Consider the following 19,838-nt stretch of genomic DNA (forward strand, 5'->3'; position numbering starts at 1 on the left):
AAACATAAACTAAACCATTGACGGAAAGGTTGATATGATGCAGATGATTTATTAAGCCAAACAAATGGCATATTGTGTTAGTGTGGTGGGAGTGTGAAGCCATGAGCGCGTCTGGTTCTTGGCTCAGACAGTTTTAGCCTTTCTCCTTGTTCTGGCCTAGCTTGCTTGCATTCCTGCCAAAAAGAAAGCTGTCCTTCCCTGAAAAATCAAGTTCTTTTTTGTTTCGTAGTAGTAGAATTGCTACCTTGATCCTAGATCAGTAAGAGAAAGACGTAATGAAACGGACAGAGACTCCCTTGCTTTATTCAGTCATGACATGGAGCTTCGGCCAATCAAGCCTAAGTTCGTTTTCTTTGTTTTCTGGGGATAGCTTTTCATTTTGACATGCTATATATATATATATATAGAGAGAGAGAGAGAAAAAACATCATTTAGCAGTTCGGGAAATATGCACATAAAAAATGAGAGAATATAAGTTGGAAAATGGAACTTTTTTTTTAGAAAAAACAAAGCTTTGTTTTTTTAATTTTAGGACGAGAGCAATATATACTTCATCAGTGGTATTTGGTTTTTTATAGAGAAATAGAGGTACCGCTTAAGAGCGCTTTTCGAGAGTTGTTCAGTTTTACAAAGGTTATGTTTATGGGAGCTTCTCCAAAGATCTCTAGCTCCCCAGGTAATATAGATTGTCACTCAAATTCTAGGAACATGTAGCTATAAAATTCTGAAAATGAATGTTATGCCTTGATTTTCTTTCGAGGTTAAAAATCAAATAGTACATCATTTCTATAATTTATGTTAAAATTAAAAGCAATTTATAAAGTAAAATTAATGTGGGAAATAAATTTTTCTTTAAAAATCATAGTTGGCCATAAAGTACTCTTTGAAATTTCTCGTGAATTTTCAGTGCTCGAGTGGTAATTTCAATAATACAAAGTTCATTTAATCAATTATTTAAATTAAAAACCAAATTAAAATTCCGTCCATGTCCTTTGGGCCGTTTCCAGCCCAAGTCTTTTTTCCCTTCCTCGCCGGCCTGGCCCCCCCTCGCCCCCCCCCCCCCCCCCCCCCCCCCCCGCGCGCAGGCCTTTCTTGGCCCAGCCTCCTTTCAGCCGAAGTCCACTTCGCCTCCCTCCTGCCTTGAGCCACCAAAATGTGGGGTCCACCTGTTAGCATCATCCTTTTTCTTCGGCTTGAGAGCCAGCAACCGTTTCCCACATCACGACCTCTCCGGTGGGCCTCCCCGCTTCCACACTCGCGTCTCCAGGTGCGTGGACACAGTCTTGTAAAATCAAAGGTGTTTTTGATTATTATTTTGTGATGAACAATTGGGCATTGGAGATTATTGGTTTTGTTATTTGGAATTTATTCACGAAGTGGTTTTGAAGATGATTGGATTTCACATGTGATCGCAGGATTCGTCATTTTATGTGATCGGTCAGACCGGGCTCTGGTAGCCGGTCAGACCGACGTGTAATGCGCGGTCAGACCGGCCGACACTGTGTCGGTTTCAATTTTGGGTTGTTTATTTGGATATCCGAATTTATTTTATGATTATGACTTCTAGATGGATACTATACGTATGTAATACTATTGTTTGCTGCTGATGAGTCAACTTGGAGATAGCTTGGTCTCGGAATATGGTTTCTTTGTTTGTTCCATGTGTAGGTGACTCGATGTCTCAGGGGAGTATTTGCGGTGATGGACCGGGAGTCGGCTTGGGGATAAGACGACGTCCGTGGTGGTCAGAGATCATGCGAGATACTTAGGCTAGAGTTGATGCACGTGGTTGATGGAGATTTTATATGGCATACGATGGAGTTATTGTGTGCGTATGGGATGCGGAGTCAAATTTAGAAGGAGTCCAAATATGGTACGATTGGTTATGTAAAGTTTCTTTCTTGTACTAGAGGGTTTCCTAAGGTGTTTAGGACTCCTAGTATGAGTTTGGTTCGTGGCTTTAGGCTGCCTACCTCGGGTATAAATAGAGAGGGAGCGTGAGGCTTCCCGGTATCGCTTTTGAGAGCAATTGAGTTGAGTTTTGAGTTAGGGTTTCGAGTTTAGTCGAAATTTTTGTAAGGAGTGCTGTTGGTGCACTTTGTAAACACAGAAAGAATCAATAAAGTCGTCATCAACTTTAAGAGTTCTTTGATTTGTGTTTCACCGGGTTTCGGCGGTCTAACCGGCAACTCACCGACGGTCAGACCGGCGGCATTGCGGCGGTCAGACCGGCGGGAGCATGGCGGTCAGACCGGCGGCGGCGACAGGCGCGGCAGGTGATCTCGGCGGTCAGACCGGAGATTCATCACCGGTCAGACCGGCGGCATCCACTCGGTCAGACCGGCAGATCAATCTCGGTCAGACCGACTTCCATCAATTTCGAGGGTAACTTTTATTTCCGCTAAAAGTTTTCGGTTTTTGGGTATACCAACCATTCACCCTCCCTCTGGTTGGCTTAGTTCTTATGATTCGATCCTACAAGTCTCCTCCACTTGTCCACCTTTAGCCCCACCACTCTCCCGCAAATCATACATCGTCAAAGCCGCATCTCACCTATGTTGTACCTATCGTTGGCTCACCTATCGCCTCTCCCCGCCCCAATCCAGTTTCTCGAGGGTATAAATAGCCTCGCCATACTCCTCTATCTTGTTTTCCACATTTCAAAAGTTTAGTGCTTTTATGCTAAAGACGGAGTTAAAAGACCAAGGTTTATACCTCAGTTGCGTTTTACTTGTGGAGTGGAGGTGAAGTTCCAGTAGGATCGTCCTTTTTCACTGTTGCTTTGTTTTTTCTTTATGAGGACTAAGTATTTATTCTGTAAGTATTTACGTTTGAATATGTATATTAATTTGTCATTTTGTGTATCCTAGTTTGATTCCTGGACATAGATTTATACACAGAATAGTATGAGAATTGGTGAAATTTTTGGGCGCGACAATGAACTACGTGCCAAAAGTTGGGAAACCCGGCTTTTCCATATTTTTTAAACCTAACTACGAACCAACCGTTCCTCCGAATTTTAAGCTCTCCAAAACGGGACAAAAGTCTATTTCACTATACATTAGAGAAACCACCATGATGCTATTTTTGGTTCAGAAGTCTCACATAGGCTCGGATGGTCTCACATCCTTCCACCAATTGAAATTCTTAGCCCAAATAATGCACCACCTAAAATTGAATTGAACCCCAGAACCAAAACAAAGGTCCCAATGATTGGGAATGGTAGGGAAGATGCAAGATCCATGGTCCAATCAGACCAAGCAAACCATCATTGAGCAATGTTCACTGCACTGTGTGCGAGTGGATCCCATCAAGATCTCGCTCGTTCGCTCGTTCCCTCCTGCAAGGCAGCTGGTCACAAGTCACAGCAAAGTTATGAGCCTCGATTAATCTATTATAAATCTGCAATAACAAATCTTACCAGCAAATCAGCAATGCACTATTCAGTTGACCCACCCCGTCTGAATTCTGAAGAAAATAATGCAAAACAAATTCAGTGGACAGAGAAGAGAGGAGACATATTTACGCCATGTAGATAATCTATTATAATAATTCAGTCAATAATTATTGAAGTAAATTAAATATTTTAATAAATTAATTAATATATAACATAGATTAAGGAATCATTGCAACACATTAAAAGAAAGTATTTTTAAGAAAAACTTAATTTTGAAGATGTGGAAGAAATAATCCACAACAATAATTCAGTGGAGAAGCAAAAAGAATCGGGGCCTGAGGACCTGACCACCGAATTTGTTATATATTTGTCATCAAAATTTTTCTAAAAAATTTTATAGATATAAATACAGTAAAATCGTAGTGCAATTATATTGTAACTTAATTGTAATGTAACTTTCAAATAAATTTTGAACCGTTATATTTGCTTCAAGATTCATGTAATCGAAGAAAAAAAATCACAGCGTGCTTATAGCTGAGGGGATTATGTCATGAGACATCCGCTTCATGGAAATAGTGTGTTATCATAGAATTTTTTTAAAAAAAATTGTATTGTAAGTTACAAACAAACTACAATATACTCCCTCCGTTTCAAAATGTTTGACACCGTTGACTTTTTATCACATGTTTGACCGTTCGTCTTATTCAAAAAATTTAAGTAATTATTAATTATTTTCCTATCATTTGATTCATTGCTAAATATATTTTTATGTAGGCATATAATTTTACATATTTCACAAAAGTTTTTGAACAAGACGAATGGTCAAACATATGCTAAAAAGTCGACGGTGTCAAACATTTTGAAACGGAGGGAGTAGTTATTTTACAATTACACTTAGGCTGTGTTTAGTTCACACTGAAGTTTGAAAGTTTGATTGAAATTGGTACGATGTGATAGAAAAATTGTGTGTGTATGAAATGTTTGATGTGATGGAAAGTTGAAAGTTTAGAAAAAAAAACTTTAGAACTAAACAGGGCCTTACATGCTAGATTTTTGGAAGAAAGTTTTAAGACAAAGCTAGCAACTGCTCGCGCGGCGGCTGCGGGCGGGAGCCCACACCGTGGCGCGCATCAAACTCGCCCGCTAGGATCTTGCGTCGGCGCGCCGTTGGACACTTGGACTTGGAAGACTCAGCTAGCAGCTGGCCGATGGAGAGCTGGTCGCTGGCTACTTGGCTAGCTAGCCAATCTCTCCCTCCTACTTGCAAGCTGCCTCCTCCGACATGGAATTTTCCTGAGCGAGAAGACGAATTGAAAGGGGGAAGCTTGATGACTTGATGGGCACTGGGATGGGATGTTCTGCCGATCACAATCCATCATTTACGTCGTGCTTGCTTTGATTGTCAAACAGTGCCAGACGATGACTCTGCTGATCGATCGCTTTTAATTTGTGATCTCCAGGCTGTATGTATTACTGTACACTACAGCGCTCATGCTCTCTGTAGCTCTCTCGTCTTAAAGTCAGCTTCAAATCTACAACTGGATAACTGCTTACAGAGTAACTGAGAGTACTGTGACAGCAACAACATCGAACTGGAAATTCAAGGCGAGATTGTTAGAATTTATATCAGATATGTATATATACAAAATTAGATATAAATTAGGACTTGAGTGTTAAAGATATAGAAGTAGAATTAAGACTCTTACCCTAAGCTCTCTCTTAAATAGAGTGGCGCATACCACACATAATGTAATCGTATGATAATGATAGCGTAAGAAAAAGAAATAAATGGCCAGCAACGTAATCAGTGGAAGGTCATTGATACCTTGATAGTTATAGTTACCATGGATAGAGGAGGAGCATCCGTAACTAGTGCTCTCGGATGTACTTCCTCCGTCCCAAAAAAAGGCAAACCCTGAGTTTCCGTGTCTAACTTTGACTGTCCATCTTATATGAAATTTTTTTATAATTCGTATTTTCATTGTTGTTAGATGATAAAATATGATTAATATTTTATGCGTGACTTGTCTTTTTAATTTTTTTCATATTTTTTTTCAAATCAGACAGATGGTCAAACGTTGGGCACGGAAACCAGGGTTTGTCTTTTTTTGGGACGGAGGGAGTAGGTTTCGTAGTAACTTTGTGCATCGTTGTTGTCATAATATTTGAATCTTCTATGGTATTTTTCCTGTGTTTGGTTGTGGACGGTAGTTTTGGTGCCAATTTTATACTTCCTCCGTTTCGAAATGTTTGACGCCATTGACTTTTTTAAACATGTTTGACCGTTCGTCTTATTCAAAAAATTTAAGTAATTATTAATTATTTTCCTATCATTTGATTCATTGTTAAATATATTTCTATGTAGGCATATAATTTTACATATTTCACAAAAGTTTTTAAATAAGACGAACGGTCAAACATGTGCTAAAAAGTCAACGGTGTCAAACATTTCGAAACGGAGGGAGTAATAGAGACCATGCGAGATCAAAATTTTGCACAGCTAATGCTGGTCATATATTTATGCCATCATCTACGATATGTTTCCATGTGATTGTGGCCGTCTGGACCTTTCGCCTGGCCATCGATCGACATGATGTGCATGGTCAGCTAGTCACTCCGCGACCATACTGTATGCTCGGGAAGAGCTGGAGCACTGAAAACACCAAATTGCATGGACAACTGCAGGTGACAATAAGCGATGTGATGGCATGCATGTTGAGTGAGACATTCCACCGCTGATTCTGATGTTTATTCTCAGATGATCCAGTAGGAATGACAATGGCGTCCATCCACTACTCCTCCCTCCGTTCCAAAATAAGCGCAGACATGAATTTTTGTGTCTGACTGTTCGTCTTATTTAATTTTTTTTTAAAAAACCTAAAAAGCATCAGTCACACATAAAATACTATTTATATTTTATAATCTAATAACAATAAAAATATTAATTATAAAAAAAATTAAATAAAATGGATGGTCAAAGTTGAACACGGAAACTCATGGCAACGTTTATTTTGGAACAGACAGAGAACTACTCTTGCATCAGCTCTCATATGGGGTCAAATTCAAAGAAATGTTTGAAAAACTGACGTTTAATTACCAACCGGTAATTATCTAGCAAGTTTTGATAATTGTGACCGAGGTTTCTTTGTTACAAAGGCTCCGTTCCATTCTGATTAAGATATAGTCTGTCTCAATTTTTGTAAGGCATGTTTTTCAAACTGATAAACGGTGTATTTTATAGGAAAACTTTCTATACAGAAGTTGCTTAAAATATCAAATGAATTCATTTTATAAGTTTATACTAATTAAAATTTAATCAATCATACGCTGATGACTTTATCATTTTACATGTCCTTATTTAATCCTCATCTTCATCACTTTGCAAACACCACATACTTAATTAACTGTTGAATCTGTTGATGAGTGGTCTGAATTCAGGATCATCACTATCAGAGTTATCAGAGAGGGAGATCTGCAATGAGCAGTACGCTGTAGTACTACATGCCATGAGTTAATTATGAGTCGCATCTAACGGGAGCTGGACCTTAAACTAAAAGCCCTTAATTTTTACGCAAAAAAGGGGGAAAAGGCACATTATTTGGATAATGACTAGCTGGATGTAGCCAGCTGTGGTACCTGCTGCTACTATTTTGCATTGCACCACCAGATCGGCTCGGGTTTGCATAGCTGGAACAGGAACTCTGCCGTTGCATTTCCAGAAAAGAAAGAAAGAAAGATTGGGTATAATCATCTTCGCCGAATAAATAGTTCTGAATTTTGAACATCAGATATGGTATGCCAACTTGCAGCGATGACATCTTGTATATAGTGAAAGCAACAAGGTTTTTTCACAAGGATAAAGAGTTTGGATAAACAATAGTCGTTAAATCAAAATGGTACATTCATTAATAAAAAACATAAATGAACTAAACATATGGGAATTTTGGGAGATCAATTTCTAGTGCCTCCTCTTATATATTGAGGGCAAAGACAATGAAGAAAAAAAAAAGAAGCTGCCATTGATTTCTCTAATAAACATATAATATAACTTAAGTAAATTTATAGTTGGGTAGACCAGTCGATATTTTTAAATAAATTAACTTATGTCAAAACACTCATAAAAGCTAAGCTAAACTAAAAAAACATATATAAAATTTCTTAAATGGGATCAACAGTTGCGTAAAGAGCGACTATGTGGCTAGTTATTTCGTGCAAAACGAAGGATAACAGACAATCTCAATGGACATCATCGAACTGATTATCTACACCACATAAGGCCATACACAAGAAATGCTCTTTATGTTTTTCCCTCTTCCAGATGCTAGCTAGCCAGCAGCATACCATTTCAGCAATCACATCTTGATTTCTTGTTCTCTTCCTCGACAAAAACTGTCGACACGCAACACAGTTACTACTTTCATGCAGATGCAGGTAACTATCTGTGACAATCGCGTTGCTCGTACAGCTGCGCCCCATGGCCGCAGCAAAACCCCGAGAATTCCATAGTAGAAAAAAGGACACCAGCCAACGCGTGCAGATGAGATGATGATGGAAAACGAAACGATTCTCCCGTCTCTGAAGTCTGAACTGATGACGGAGAGACATCGGCAATTGCATAAGAATATTAGTGGTAGCAGCTAGCCGATCCAATCTTTGTCAAATCCTGCATTGCACGACTGTCCATGAACCAACCATTTTCACTTTTAACCTCGCTTTTTTATCTTCTACCTTATCCTGCACCTCTTATCCCTGAGCGTAATTGATCTGATTGAGTACTTACAGTATCTGACAGGCTAATTTTTATCAGCAAAGAATTAGTCTAAGCATCAATTGTTATTCTGATTCTGAAACAAGCACTGAACACTCTCTGAATTTACAGTCAGTCAAGGGGCAAGTTGGATCCGGCACATGACGAAAACAAGCTGAGAATTTGCGTGTCCCTCCGGTGTCGGTACATCCGGATGCAGCGACATGCTGGCAGTAGATTCTGTGCTGTGTGTGATTGATGCTGCATCGCTGAACAGGAGGAACATTTCACATTTTCTTAATGCGTGTGCTTAAGACTTGGACGCTGGAACAGGTCGACGGATTGGCAGTTTGATTAGGGTGATTGGTGATGGATCCGATAAACAAGTGTCGTTGTGCTGGTGTAATAGTATAATCTGGTCGTTTGACTACGGGGTTGGCTAGCCTGGCACTGCAGCCTGCAGGAGTGCAGGGTGCTTGCAAAAATGTCTCTGGCGTCTGGTACAGTGTACTGATCATCTTACCAGTGTTTGGGGGATTGAGATTTCTGCACTTGGAATCTCATCTTGCTTGTCAATGTTCTGCTAATCAAGCCAATAAAATCGAGTGAAAATTTTCCTGTCTAGTTAAAAATATATTCCCTTCGTTATAAAATATAGCAATATAAGATTTGACAGGACACGTTTTAGTATTATAAATCTAAACATTCGTCTGTCTAGATTAGCAATATTAGGATGTCTCCCATCATGTTCTAAATTGTTATATTTTGGTACGTAGTAATACTGAATATCTTTTTTTTTTCATTGGACGATTGAAAGCATGCAGATTCTAGGACACAAAATGAAGCACTAAGGCCATTCCCAACCCAATGACTAGGATGGTGTCCATAGCATTAAATAAGTTGCCACCTAGGATAAAAACTGATGTGGCAAGTGAATAAATGAGAAAAGAGAAGAAAACCATGTCTTGCATGAGACTTGATTTCTACACAACATCCAAGACATCATGTGAGATAAGTAGCATTAAATTTAAGTATGAAATAGTAGTGTTTGCATTGGAAGAGTAGTGTCTAGTACTAGTTTCTTGATGATGTGAAGTTTATGGAAACTATATCTAGTGTCTTGGGTTGGGAATAGCCTAACAGTCTGTCAGTTTTTATATCGGTGTAGTAAATCGATTGATCTACTATCCTGTCAGAGAGTAATGGGTGAAGCCAGGGTGGCGTGCGTGTGAATATGTGATGAACGATGATGAACTGGGGGCTGAATCTGAAACACAATTCATTTTGCCGTGCTGAGCACAAGCTCAGCTATCCGCTATGCTGAATGAATGAATGAATGAATGAATGAATGATCAGTTCATCCATTAGTCGCCACGCATGCATGCCATGGTCAGCCTGAATCCCTGAAGTGCTCCTCTTAAGTGTATATGGCTTAGCTCAGCGACGTCTTCAATGGCTAGCTTGGGCGCATCTCGCATTCACTCCATGTAGGACCAAGCCATGGATGCGTCGAGCTCGGATGATTGGAGATTAATTTGAGAGGAGTGGTTGGGTACGTGGACCTGTGGCGCCATTGGTGCGTGGGTCAGTGGGGGAGATGGGAGGAGGTGGAAGAAGAAGAAACGCTGCGATCCGCACGGACGCAACAAAAACTGTCCCAGTTATCATTCATTTCCTGCAGCTGCAGGGGCCACTGCCAATGATCACCATGTATGGGCTACCTCCATGATTCCATGGGGGGTTTTCACGAAACCGCTAGGTGTTAGTTTATGAAAACCGGTCAATATTAGTCGGTTTTCGTACGGCGTTGACTAAAAGCCATCGGTTTTTACTAGTTTTTTTCGGATTTCGGTAAACCAATGAGATATGATTTTTAATTCGAAATCGAAAAAGTTAAACCCTGAATCTCCATCTCCTTGTTCAAGTTCATCTTAATTTTTTTTTTGTTCTTTTTTCCTCTCCTATTCTCCTCTACAAGATCCGAAACCATTTCTCTCATCTATACAGAAGTATATCCATTCCGATCTAGTATGTCTGAATAATGGTGTATGGACGAGCTAGGCTTGATGGGCGTTGCGAGAGGACTGGCTGGCTGGCTGGCTGCATGTCGCCAGCTGTACAAAGCGCCATGAAAGCGTCGTCGCGTCGGAGCGAGATCTTGAGCGACGGTCAGTCCTGTACTAACGTCAGGACTGGGGCTGTACAGCTCTGACATTGTGTGTGTGACCATAGTTACGACATCCCTCTCGAGTAAAAACGCCCATGCATAGCATATAGTAGGACTGTATGGGAGCTTTCAACCAGGAAGAATCCTATGTCAAAACAGTACGGTACACGCGCATTTAAACACATCTTAATAACCCTGCTAATCAAAGTTTCTTGCGCTACGCTTATTAATCAAGGTCCATTCTTACCAGCATTTGTCGCCTCATGCAAAAAATGCGAAGCGAGATCTCGGCGTCGGCGCGGAGGATCCACGGCCAACATGCGGAGAAAATGGCGCGAAGTTGCCCAGCTTTGGCTGCTCCTCATCCTCCGCCGATTTTGTGACGTTGGACCCATTTGTCACAGTTTCAGCTCAGGCTCTATCCTCTTAAAAGCTATAGCCCAGCTAAATAATTTCAGCTCCGTAAAATGAAGCAGACAGGTGAAGCTGGGATTAATCAGCTTCACTTCAGAACTAACTCTTGGTATTAAATTTAGAAATTGAAGCTTTGCTAAATAGATCATGTATGCCTCTCCCTCTCCCGTCCCTACAATCATCATCTCCTTTAGACCTTTGCTGCTGATTTGTTTGCTGCCCCCTTTGAGAGCTAAGGATTCTACTGCTAAGCTTCGACGCCATTTCCTCCGCTTCCAAAAGCTCTGGTTAGATTAAGCGCCGCTTTCGCACGATCATGATCAGCAGCATCAGCACGTGATTCAATTGCTTTCGCCATAACCATTAACTCGTGCTGCTGCACCACCAATAGGTACAGTGTATCGCTGATTAGCTAGGAGGAATTTTTTATGGTACGGCTTAATGCACCGAAGCAGCTAGCAGGAGCTAGCAGGACTGGACTTTTGTTTTTTCACGCAAAAAATGATGGTTAAAAAAACAAAAGGAAAAAAAACTCTAAATTAATTCCAAAGTTAAGCTTATGCGCCATTCTTTTTCTGATTATGATATATATTTTATCTCAGTTTCTGTTAGCATGGTGTTTTATTTGCTAAATGATGCATTTCGTACGAAAACATTATATATTAAGTTATTTTAAAACCTTAGATAAATATATTTTTAAAATTTATAATAATTTTAACTTATTAATCATGCGTTAATGGTTTTTTAAGAGCAAGTTTAATAGTATAACCCACAACTAGCTCCAATTTATCTATAGCTAATCTAATAGCCAATTCATACAATAATTGCTTACTATACTATTAATATATGTTCCCATCTGTCATACACACACTGTGTCTTGGAGTCCGTACTACAGCTGGCTACAGATCTGTAGTCCGCTCCTCTTCTCTCTCATTTTTTATCTCATTAAAATATGTTTATAACCTGCTATTGTACCTGCTCTTATACTACCTCCATCACAAAATTAGTTCATTTTTTCACCCGTCACACACATATACCAATACAAAAGTAAAAAAGACTAAAAACATCTACTTTATCTACTTCCGATACAATTATTCTCTATTTTTATAAACTTTGATGCGATGATCACTCTAAAAATAATCTTATTTTGGGATAAATAAAATGAGCTAAAAATAAACTTATTTTGAAACGAAGGAATGTCCTAAAACGGCACTGACAAGTGGGCCCCACCACGGCATCGCGCCACGCAAGCAGGGATGTGCACACAACTCACCGCGCACTGGTAGCAAAATAGACTCGTAGCACCCTAGGATGCGTGCACGGTGTCACACACATTTACGCGCGCGTACTACAACTACTATAGCCCCGCTCCCTTGCAAGCTGTCCTCAACAACCTCCAGGTTGGCACGATCGCCTCCTCCTCCTCCTCTCGACACTACCCGACGCGACGCGTCCTCCTCCCCCTCGCGTATATATACGCGCGACCGCACGCCGCGCTCCACGCCCAACCCCGACCACGAGTCCCCGACCGCGGCGCGCGCTCGGCTCGGCTCACCCACCGCCGCGCCGCGTCCGACGACGACGACGAGCATTCAAACTGTGAGATGGGGGCGTGCAACTCCTGCGAGGCGACGGCGGTGGCGGCGGTGAACGGGAGGTCGGCGTCGGGGGAGGCGACGGCGGCGAGGGTGGTGCTGGCGGACGGCGCGCTGCGGCGGTTCCCGGGTGGCACCAGGGCGTCGCAGGCGGTGAAGGCGGCGGGCGGAGGCGGCGGCGGGTCGTCGTGGTTCCTGTGCAGCGCCGACGGGCTGGAGCTCGGGGCCGCGGTGGCGGCGGTGGGCGGCGGCGACGACGAGGAGCTCCAGCCCGGGCAGCTCTACTTCGTGCTCCCCGCCGCTATGCGGCGGCGGCCGCTCCAGGCGGAGGAGATGGCGGCGCTCGCTGTCCGCGCCAGCGCCGCGCTGGTGGGCGACCACGACGGGCCCCTCGTGTTCCCGGAGGCCGCCGCCTCCGCCGCCGATCCCCGCGCCGCCGGGAAGGGGTGCCGCCGGTCGAGGACGAGGCGGCACAGCCGTGGCCGCGACTTCGTGCCCGATCTCGGCGCCATTGCCGAGTAGCACTTGAACCCGCCGTCTCGAAGAGAAATCGATCGAGCTAAACTAGCCCAGCCAGCTCGCCGCGGCGGGAAGAAGAAAAAAAAAACATTAGATTAGTTACGTGTAAACTGATCGATTGATCGGAGGAGCCATTGACCAAATTAAGTTAATTTAGCTAGGAGGAGAGGAGTGTAGCTTAGCTGTCATGCTGTAGCCTGTAGCTGTAGGTAAGCACGCACCAAGTGTATATACACTACGTGTACATGCACAACCACGTATGTACATGTGGCTCGCCACGGTGGTTGAGAAAGCCAAAAAAAAAAAAAAATCTGCACTTGATTTTCCCGACCCAACAATCCGACGCCTCAAGCCTGGATCCCTGACTCGTGGGGCCCACATCGTCAGTGTCAGCATTCAGCAAGACCCAATTAACAGGATAACTACTGTGCTGATCGCGTCGGCATGTGATGTGAGTCACCCTTGGACGATCGAGACGGTGATACGATCATCAATCTGTATCTATCTAGCGTGTGGTTTGGATTTGTTAATGACTCGGAAATGGAGACATAGCCGACGACGAGGAGAGGCGGAGGCGGCCCGACACGGGGAGACCTTTTTCTCGGCCGCGCGCGCGCGCGCGCCCACTGGGATGGGGATGGGATCCGCGGTTGATGGATGGGTGGTTCGCCGCGCCGCGCGCGCGCGACGAGCGGCAACTTGCAGCTTATTTTGCGAGGCAGCTAAATGATCGATCGAGCTCGGTGCTTCGGTTGATCGATCCGATCGGGTGGGCGCGCCTAACTCATTCCCCAACTGGGCCAAGGGAGATACGCGTTCTGTACTTCTGTGGCGTACGTGTGTACATGTTAAGGCTAGCTGTTAAGGGTCACGATTCTAACTTACAAATCTAACTGTAAGAAATTAGAGTTTGAAGAAGACATATGAAGAATATAGCTCTACTTTTCTAATTCATTTTGTTAAAGCATTTTAGCTTGAAGTAGCTTGGAGCTTTAACAAACAGACCATCCAACCTTTCCTTCGTTGGTTCCCACGCGCATACTTCATAAGCTTGTGTGTTTTACGAAATTTTTCTATAGAAAAGTTGGTTTAAAATATCATACTAATCCAATTTTTTTAGAAAAAAAGTCAATACTTTGTTAAATATGTGTTAATCCACTACTTTGTTTTCGTGCATAGAGAATGAGTTATCAACTACTACAAACGAACGCAACCTAGTCATATATAGAAAAATTAATCAAACAAAAAGCAAATATTTACAGGTAAAACTTTTATATTTATGTAATTTGTGGTTTAAATACAAAACCTTAACTGCAAAATTTAAATTTCTACTAGTTGATAAGCTTACGGACAGACAATGACATGCCATTAACATCTTTCAATATAAATCCTGTAATGCTAAATAAAAAGCAAAAAAGATATTGCTAGGACAGGACTCAGTATGTCAGTCAACTTCAGCCTTAGACTTGTCCAATAAACGACTGAAGATGTTGACTAAATGTGTTATACATCTGATGAGACTTGACTCAATTTGTTAGGACTCTACAACATCCGAATTCTTTAGAATTCTTAGCAAATTAGATAAGCCAACGAATCTGATCGAGTCAAGTGGGTTAACCTGCATGTTGGTGCTGCAGAGATAAAACTGAGATAAGTGCAGTGCATATATGCCTTCGTTCTTTGCTGAGCTTTATATATTCGAACGAGATTACGTAGCTAGTGTTCTCAAAATAGATTACATAGCTAGACTTGTGTTTGCTTCTTACGCATGCCCTTTTTTTTACTCCGTCACGTCCTGATCGCCACGCAGGCGTATCACATATATCCATTGGCGGAAGCGAGTTTCAGCGCGGGGTTTTGTCGGAATACATTCTATTCCCAAATCTTTTTTCGTGGACTTGACGGTTCGAATCGATCTCGAACCTTGACGCCACAGTAGCACACAGAATTGTGGTCGGCACTTGGCAGGGAAAATTTCGCAAAATAATAAAATAAAATCCAATGATGTAGCTACTGTTAAGCTCTAATGAACTCACTTTGCTAAGCTAAAAAAGCCTCGTCTTTCACTCAGGCTTATGCTTAGCGGTCAAAATTTAATTTTTCTTTTTTTAAACCCCGCGGGGTGTATTTGTATTAAAGTAGAGGGAAAAACTGTACAATAGCCCAGGGGGCTAGGAGATTACAATAAGAAAGGAAAAAGAAAGCAGGTGGAGGGAGGTGCAGCTACAAAGGAGGGGTGCAGCTGATGAGTCTAATTTACGTAATGTCGGTTATGCTTCCATGGTTGTGGGTCGTTAGACATTGGATGCCCTTTGCCCCGCTTACACGCTAGAGCCAGATCTCGTCGATCGCTTTCTCAACGATTCCCTGCGTCGCTGTCTCTATGTTCTTGAAAACCATGTTATTTCTCTCTTTCCAGATTTCCCAGGATAGTAGGATAAGGATCGATTTGGCACCCTTCCTTTTCTCCTTAGGCATTGTACTAACGGTTTGTGTCCACCGGTCCTCAAGGATTGTCGTTTTAGACCAGTTCTGTGGTCTTAGCTGAGGCATGCCGAGCCTTGTTGCTATGGCATCCCAGATTTTCCTTGTGATCGGGCATTCATAAAAGAGGTGGTGTGCCGTCTCGAGGTTTCTGAAGCAGAGCTGACAGAAGTAGTTATTTGGCCACTCCCTCTGCTGAAGTCGATCGGCCGTCCAAATTCTGTTTTGGAGGAGTAGCCAGGCAAAGAATTTGCACTTCGATGGTGCCCAACATTTCCATATCATATTTGCTGATACCGACGGTATGCCCCCTAGGAACTACATTTGGTAAGCTGATTTTGTTGTGTAGACTCCACTTGTTGTCCATTTCCATCGTATGTTGTCTTCAATGTCTTGGGTTAGTGTGATGCCTGAGGTCCAGATTATCTCGAAGACCTTGAAGAAATCGGTGACGAGGACAGTTGTCAAGTTGTATCGGATGTCATCGATCCACTTGTTATCTTGTAGGGCTTCTGCGACCGTCCTTTTCTTTTTTCTAGCGTGGTGGAAGAGATTGGGTGCCATTGCTTTCAAGGTGGAGCTGCAAGCCCATGGGGATTCCCAGAAGAGCGCCTTCCTACCATCTCCGATTGTCACTGACGTGGATGCTGCAAAGAGCTCGTTGTCCTGTTCATCACAGGGTGTTGGCATGCCGATCCATGGCTTGTCGGGGGAGGTCCATTCATACCATAGCCATCGCAGGCGAAGCGCCCTTCCCATCTTGGTGAGATTCGAGACCCCCAGACCGTCATACTTTAGGGGCCTGCAAACGCGCTGTCAGTTCACTTTACACTTTCCGCCATTGACTTCATCGCCACCGTCCCAGAGGAATTTTCTTCTTACTTTGTCAATTTCTTGAATGATTTGCTTTGGTATTTTCAGAGCTGTCATGGCATAGATTGGCATGGAGCTTGGTACTGATAGTACTAACTCTCTTCTTCCTCCTGCCGAGAGGAGCTTTTTCTTCCAACTGGCTAATCGTGCCTTGATTTTGTCAATTAGGTATTGGCGATGGACCTTTCGGAGCCTGCTTATCATGAGTGGCATCCCTAGGTATCGCATTGGGAATGTCCCGCGGGGGCCAGTAAAGTTGTGTAGCATTTCATCAAGGTCAATTTCACCACAGCTGATTGGGATCACTGAGCTTTTGTGAAGGTTAACCAGAAGTCCAGTAGCACTCCCGAAGTTATTCAAGATCGAAATCAGGCTGTCCACATCTTGTCGTGATGGTTTGATGAAGATTGCCGTGTCATCAGCATATAGGGAGCATCTGAAGCGTGCACTGCGGTCCGCTAGGTCACTGAGGAGGCCCTCATCAGTTGCAATCTTGAGTAGTCTATGTAGGGGGTCCATCGCAAGAATAAAAAGGTATGGGGATAGGGGATCCCCTTGCCTTAGCCCTCTATGGTGATCAATTCTTTCTCCCTCAATCCCATTTAGTGCAACCCTGGAAGAGGAGGTTGAGAGGATTAAAGCCACCCAGTCTCGCCATCTAGTACTGAACCCCATTTTTTCAAGCAGCGTTAGGAGGTACTCCCATGAGACCGAGTCGAAGGCCTTGGCAATATCGAGCTTGAAGAATAGGGTGGGCTGCTTGGACCTGTGCATCTTCTTAGCCAGGTTGGAGACATAGAGGAAATTGTCCTGGATGCACCTTGTTATGATGAACGCACTCTGAGCTTGTGATATCACTTTGTTAATTTGTCTGGATAGGCGGATTGCCAAAATCTTTGCAAGGAGCTTCGCTAAGGAGTGAATTAAGCTGATTGGTCTATAGTCGCCCATAGTGCAAGCATCATTCTTTTTGGGGATGAGGATGAGTGTCGCTCTGTTTATACTCCCGAAATTTCCTCCCGATAAGGAGTGGAATTTGTCAAGCAATTCCATGATGTCTGACTTGATAACCTCCCAGCAACATCTGAAGAAGGTGCCTGTGAAGCCGTCTGGCCCAGGTGCCTTCTCAGCAAGCATCCGTTTGATAGCTTCCCAAACATCCTCCTCGGTGAAGGGGGAGTCAAGATCTTCTGGCGTCACCTGGGGTAGGTGAAGCTCCTCCCAGTTTAGGGTGCAAGAGCGAGGGAGTCGCTGGCCCATCAGAGAGGAGAAGTGTTCGTGTAGGGCACGCTCTTTGGCTTCATGAGTTTCTGGGATGACGTTGCCACGGTGGAGTTTGTGAATGAAGTTCTTCCGATGGCACGCATTGACTTTCAAGTGGAAAAACTTAGTGTTTGCATCACCCTCTTTCAGCCATGTTAGTGTGGATCGCTGTCTTCTCCTTGCCTTCTCTACAGCAGCAAGACCAAGAATCTGTAGCTTTAGATCTTTTCTGAGGGAGATCTCCAAGGGCGACAATGCTCTGTTTTCTTGTGCAATGTCCAAACGGAGGATTAGCTCATTTACGAGATGGAATTGGATGCGACTGTCACTTAGGATGCGATTGCTCCAGGACCGTAGAGCCTTGGCTGTAGCTTTCAGCTTGGAACTCAAGCGCTTGACAGGGTGAGAAGCGCTAACTGGCTGGGACCAAGCCGTCTGGACGGTGTCAAGGAAGCCCGGCGGTCTTGGCCAAAAGTTTTCAAATCTGAAAGTTGGTTTTCGCAGCAGCTGGTGTGTTGGTGAGAGCAACAGGGGGCAGTGGTCAGAGTTGGAGGAAGAGAGAGCTTGTAGGTTGTGGTTAGAGAAGAGCATATCGCCATCTGGGTTACAAAAAATCCGATCCAACTTCTCGAGGGTTGGGGCATCTCTCTCGTTACTCCAAGTGAATCGTCTATTTTGCAGTCTTAATTCACGGAGTTCACATCTATTTATCGCAGCCTTGAACCGCCCCATCAATCGACGATCAAGGTTGAGGTTATTCTTGTCTCTTGCCTCATAAATCAGGTTGAAGTCCCCCATAATCAGCCAGGGGGTCTGTCCTGATGGTGCCACTTCGCACATTTCCTGGAGGAAGTTTTCCTTATCAGCGTCATCCGTCGGTCCATAGACGTTGGTGAGGAGGAATGCCGTGTTTGAGGACCGTTGGGTGAGACGGACTGAGAGGGAGAAATTTCTGATGTTGATATCACTGTGCTGGAGGATATCATCCATCCCAAAAGGTAGCTGCTCCTCCACGGCTCCCATCAGCAGGAAGGTAGCTGAAATTATTCAGTCTTGGACCCCCAATTTCCGAACACATTCTTTGGTCCATGATTGCCAATTTTGTATGTTGGAGGCACATGATGGATATGCGGTTGGTGGTTGCCACTTCGCGGATTGCTTCTCTTTTTGCCGGGTAGTTTAGACCCCGCACATTCCAACACATGATATGTTCACTAATCATTGCACAACGAGACAACCATTCTAAAAAGGCAGCGTCTTATAATCTCAGCATTTGAACCAATACATTGCCACAGCAGTAGCCAAATACTAGTTACTATCCTGAGCCTCACACAGACTAGAGGAATGCACTGCTTATTTCTTATTAGCCCGGGGGCTTAAGGCCCGAGCCGGCTAATAGAGCAACTACTAGGGGGGAGCAAAGGGTGTGAAGCACCCCTGACAGCCCAGCGCTAATCTCTTACAACACGGACAGTGACTGACTAATATGGGGATGGTCGCGCTCCTGCATGGTGATGGTGAGACGCACGCCTAAGCCGTGCCGGTGGTGATGCCATCCTGTCCGGCGAAGTCCGACGGAATGGAAGCTGGGTCGTCGAGGCGGGTGAGGCAGCGGAGGCCGGCGATGACATGTGGCGGCAGTGGCTTGTCGAAAGCCTTGACGAACGCCGCAATCGCCTCGTCGTTGAGGTCCTCCTCTTTGTCAATGAACCCCATCTCCTTGAGGAGGCGGCCTTCGGTGTGCTTGGAGACGGGCACCGAGAAGGGGCGTGCTGCCTGTCTCGCACTGTGCCTAGAGGGCACCATCTTCACCTTGGAGCGGCCACGGCGTGCTGGAGCGGGGGGCGGCGGCTGAGGGAGAAGCGGCTCGGGTAGAGGCTCGAACAGGCGAGGTGGCGCAGGTGCGCCTGGAGGGGCGATGTGGGCCAGGCCGTCGCCCTCGTCCAGGTAGCCCACCACGTCGGGCACCACCTCCTTGCTGGCTTGGGCCGCCATCTCCTCCTGTGCCGCCAGCTCCTCCTGGGCCTCAAACCCGGACTGGGCCTCCAGCAGAGGATGGGCCGTAGGGGCGCTGAGTGGGATTGGAGGAAGCTTCTGGGTAGCTTCCTCTACCCCAATCGCCACCTCCATCGTCATCGGGTCAATGCTGCCCAGGCGCATGCCATCCATCGCCGCAGTAGTCTCTGCCAACATCTGTGAGCAAAGTTGCAGCGAGAGGTCAGAGAGCACAGAGAGGGTTAGGGTTAGTGGTGTAGCTGTCAGTGTCGTCGGTCCCCCCCCTCGAGAAGCGCGACCAGGCCCACCGCCTTGTCGTTTGTGCCGCTGCGGCGACGGTGGCGTGAAGTCCTGGCTTGCGGCGATGGAGATCTCCGGCGGGAA

At 44.4% G+C, this 19,838-nt stretch overlaps 1 protein-coding gene across 1 annotated transcript; it reads left to right on the forward strand.

Moving 5' to 3' along the window:
- Nucleotides 1–12,225: 12,225 nt before the first annotated feature.
- LOC4334055 (uncharacterized) lies at nucleotides 12,226–13,177 on the forward strand. Its single transcript, XM_015774548.3, has one exon. The coding sequence runs from the start codon at nucleotides 12,330–12,332 to the stop codon at nucleotides 12,840–12,842; it is 513 nt and encodes a 170-aa protein (XP_015630034.1). The 5' UTR covers nucleotides 12,226–12,329; the 3' UTR covers nucleotides 12,843–13,177.
- The last annotated feature ends 6,661 nt before the right edge of the window (nucleotides 13,178–19,838 follow it).

The sequence above is a fragment of the Oryza sativa genome, chromosome 3 (assembly GCF_034140825.1).
Source record: "Oryza sativa Japonica Group chromosome 3, ASM3414082v1".
NCBI classification, from domain to species: domain Eukaryota; kingdom Viridiplantae; phylum Streptophyta; class Magnoliopsida; order Poales; family Poaceae; genus Oryza; species Oryza sativa.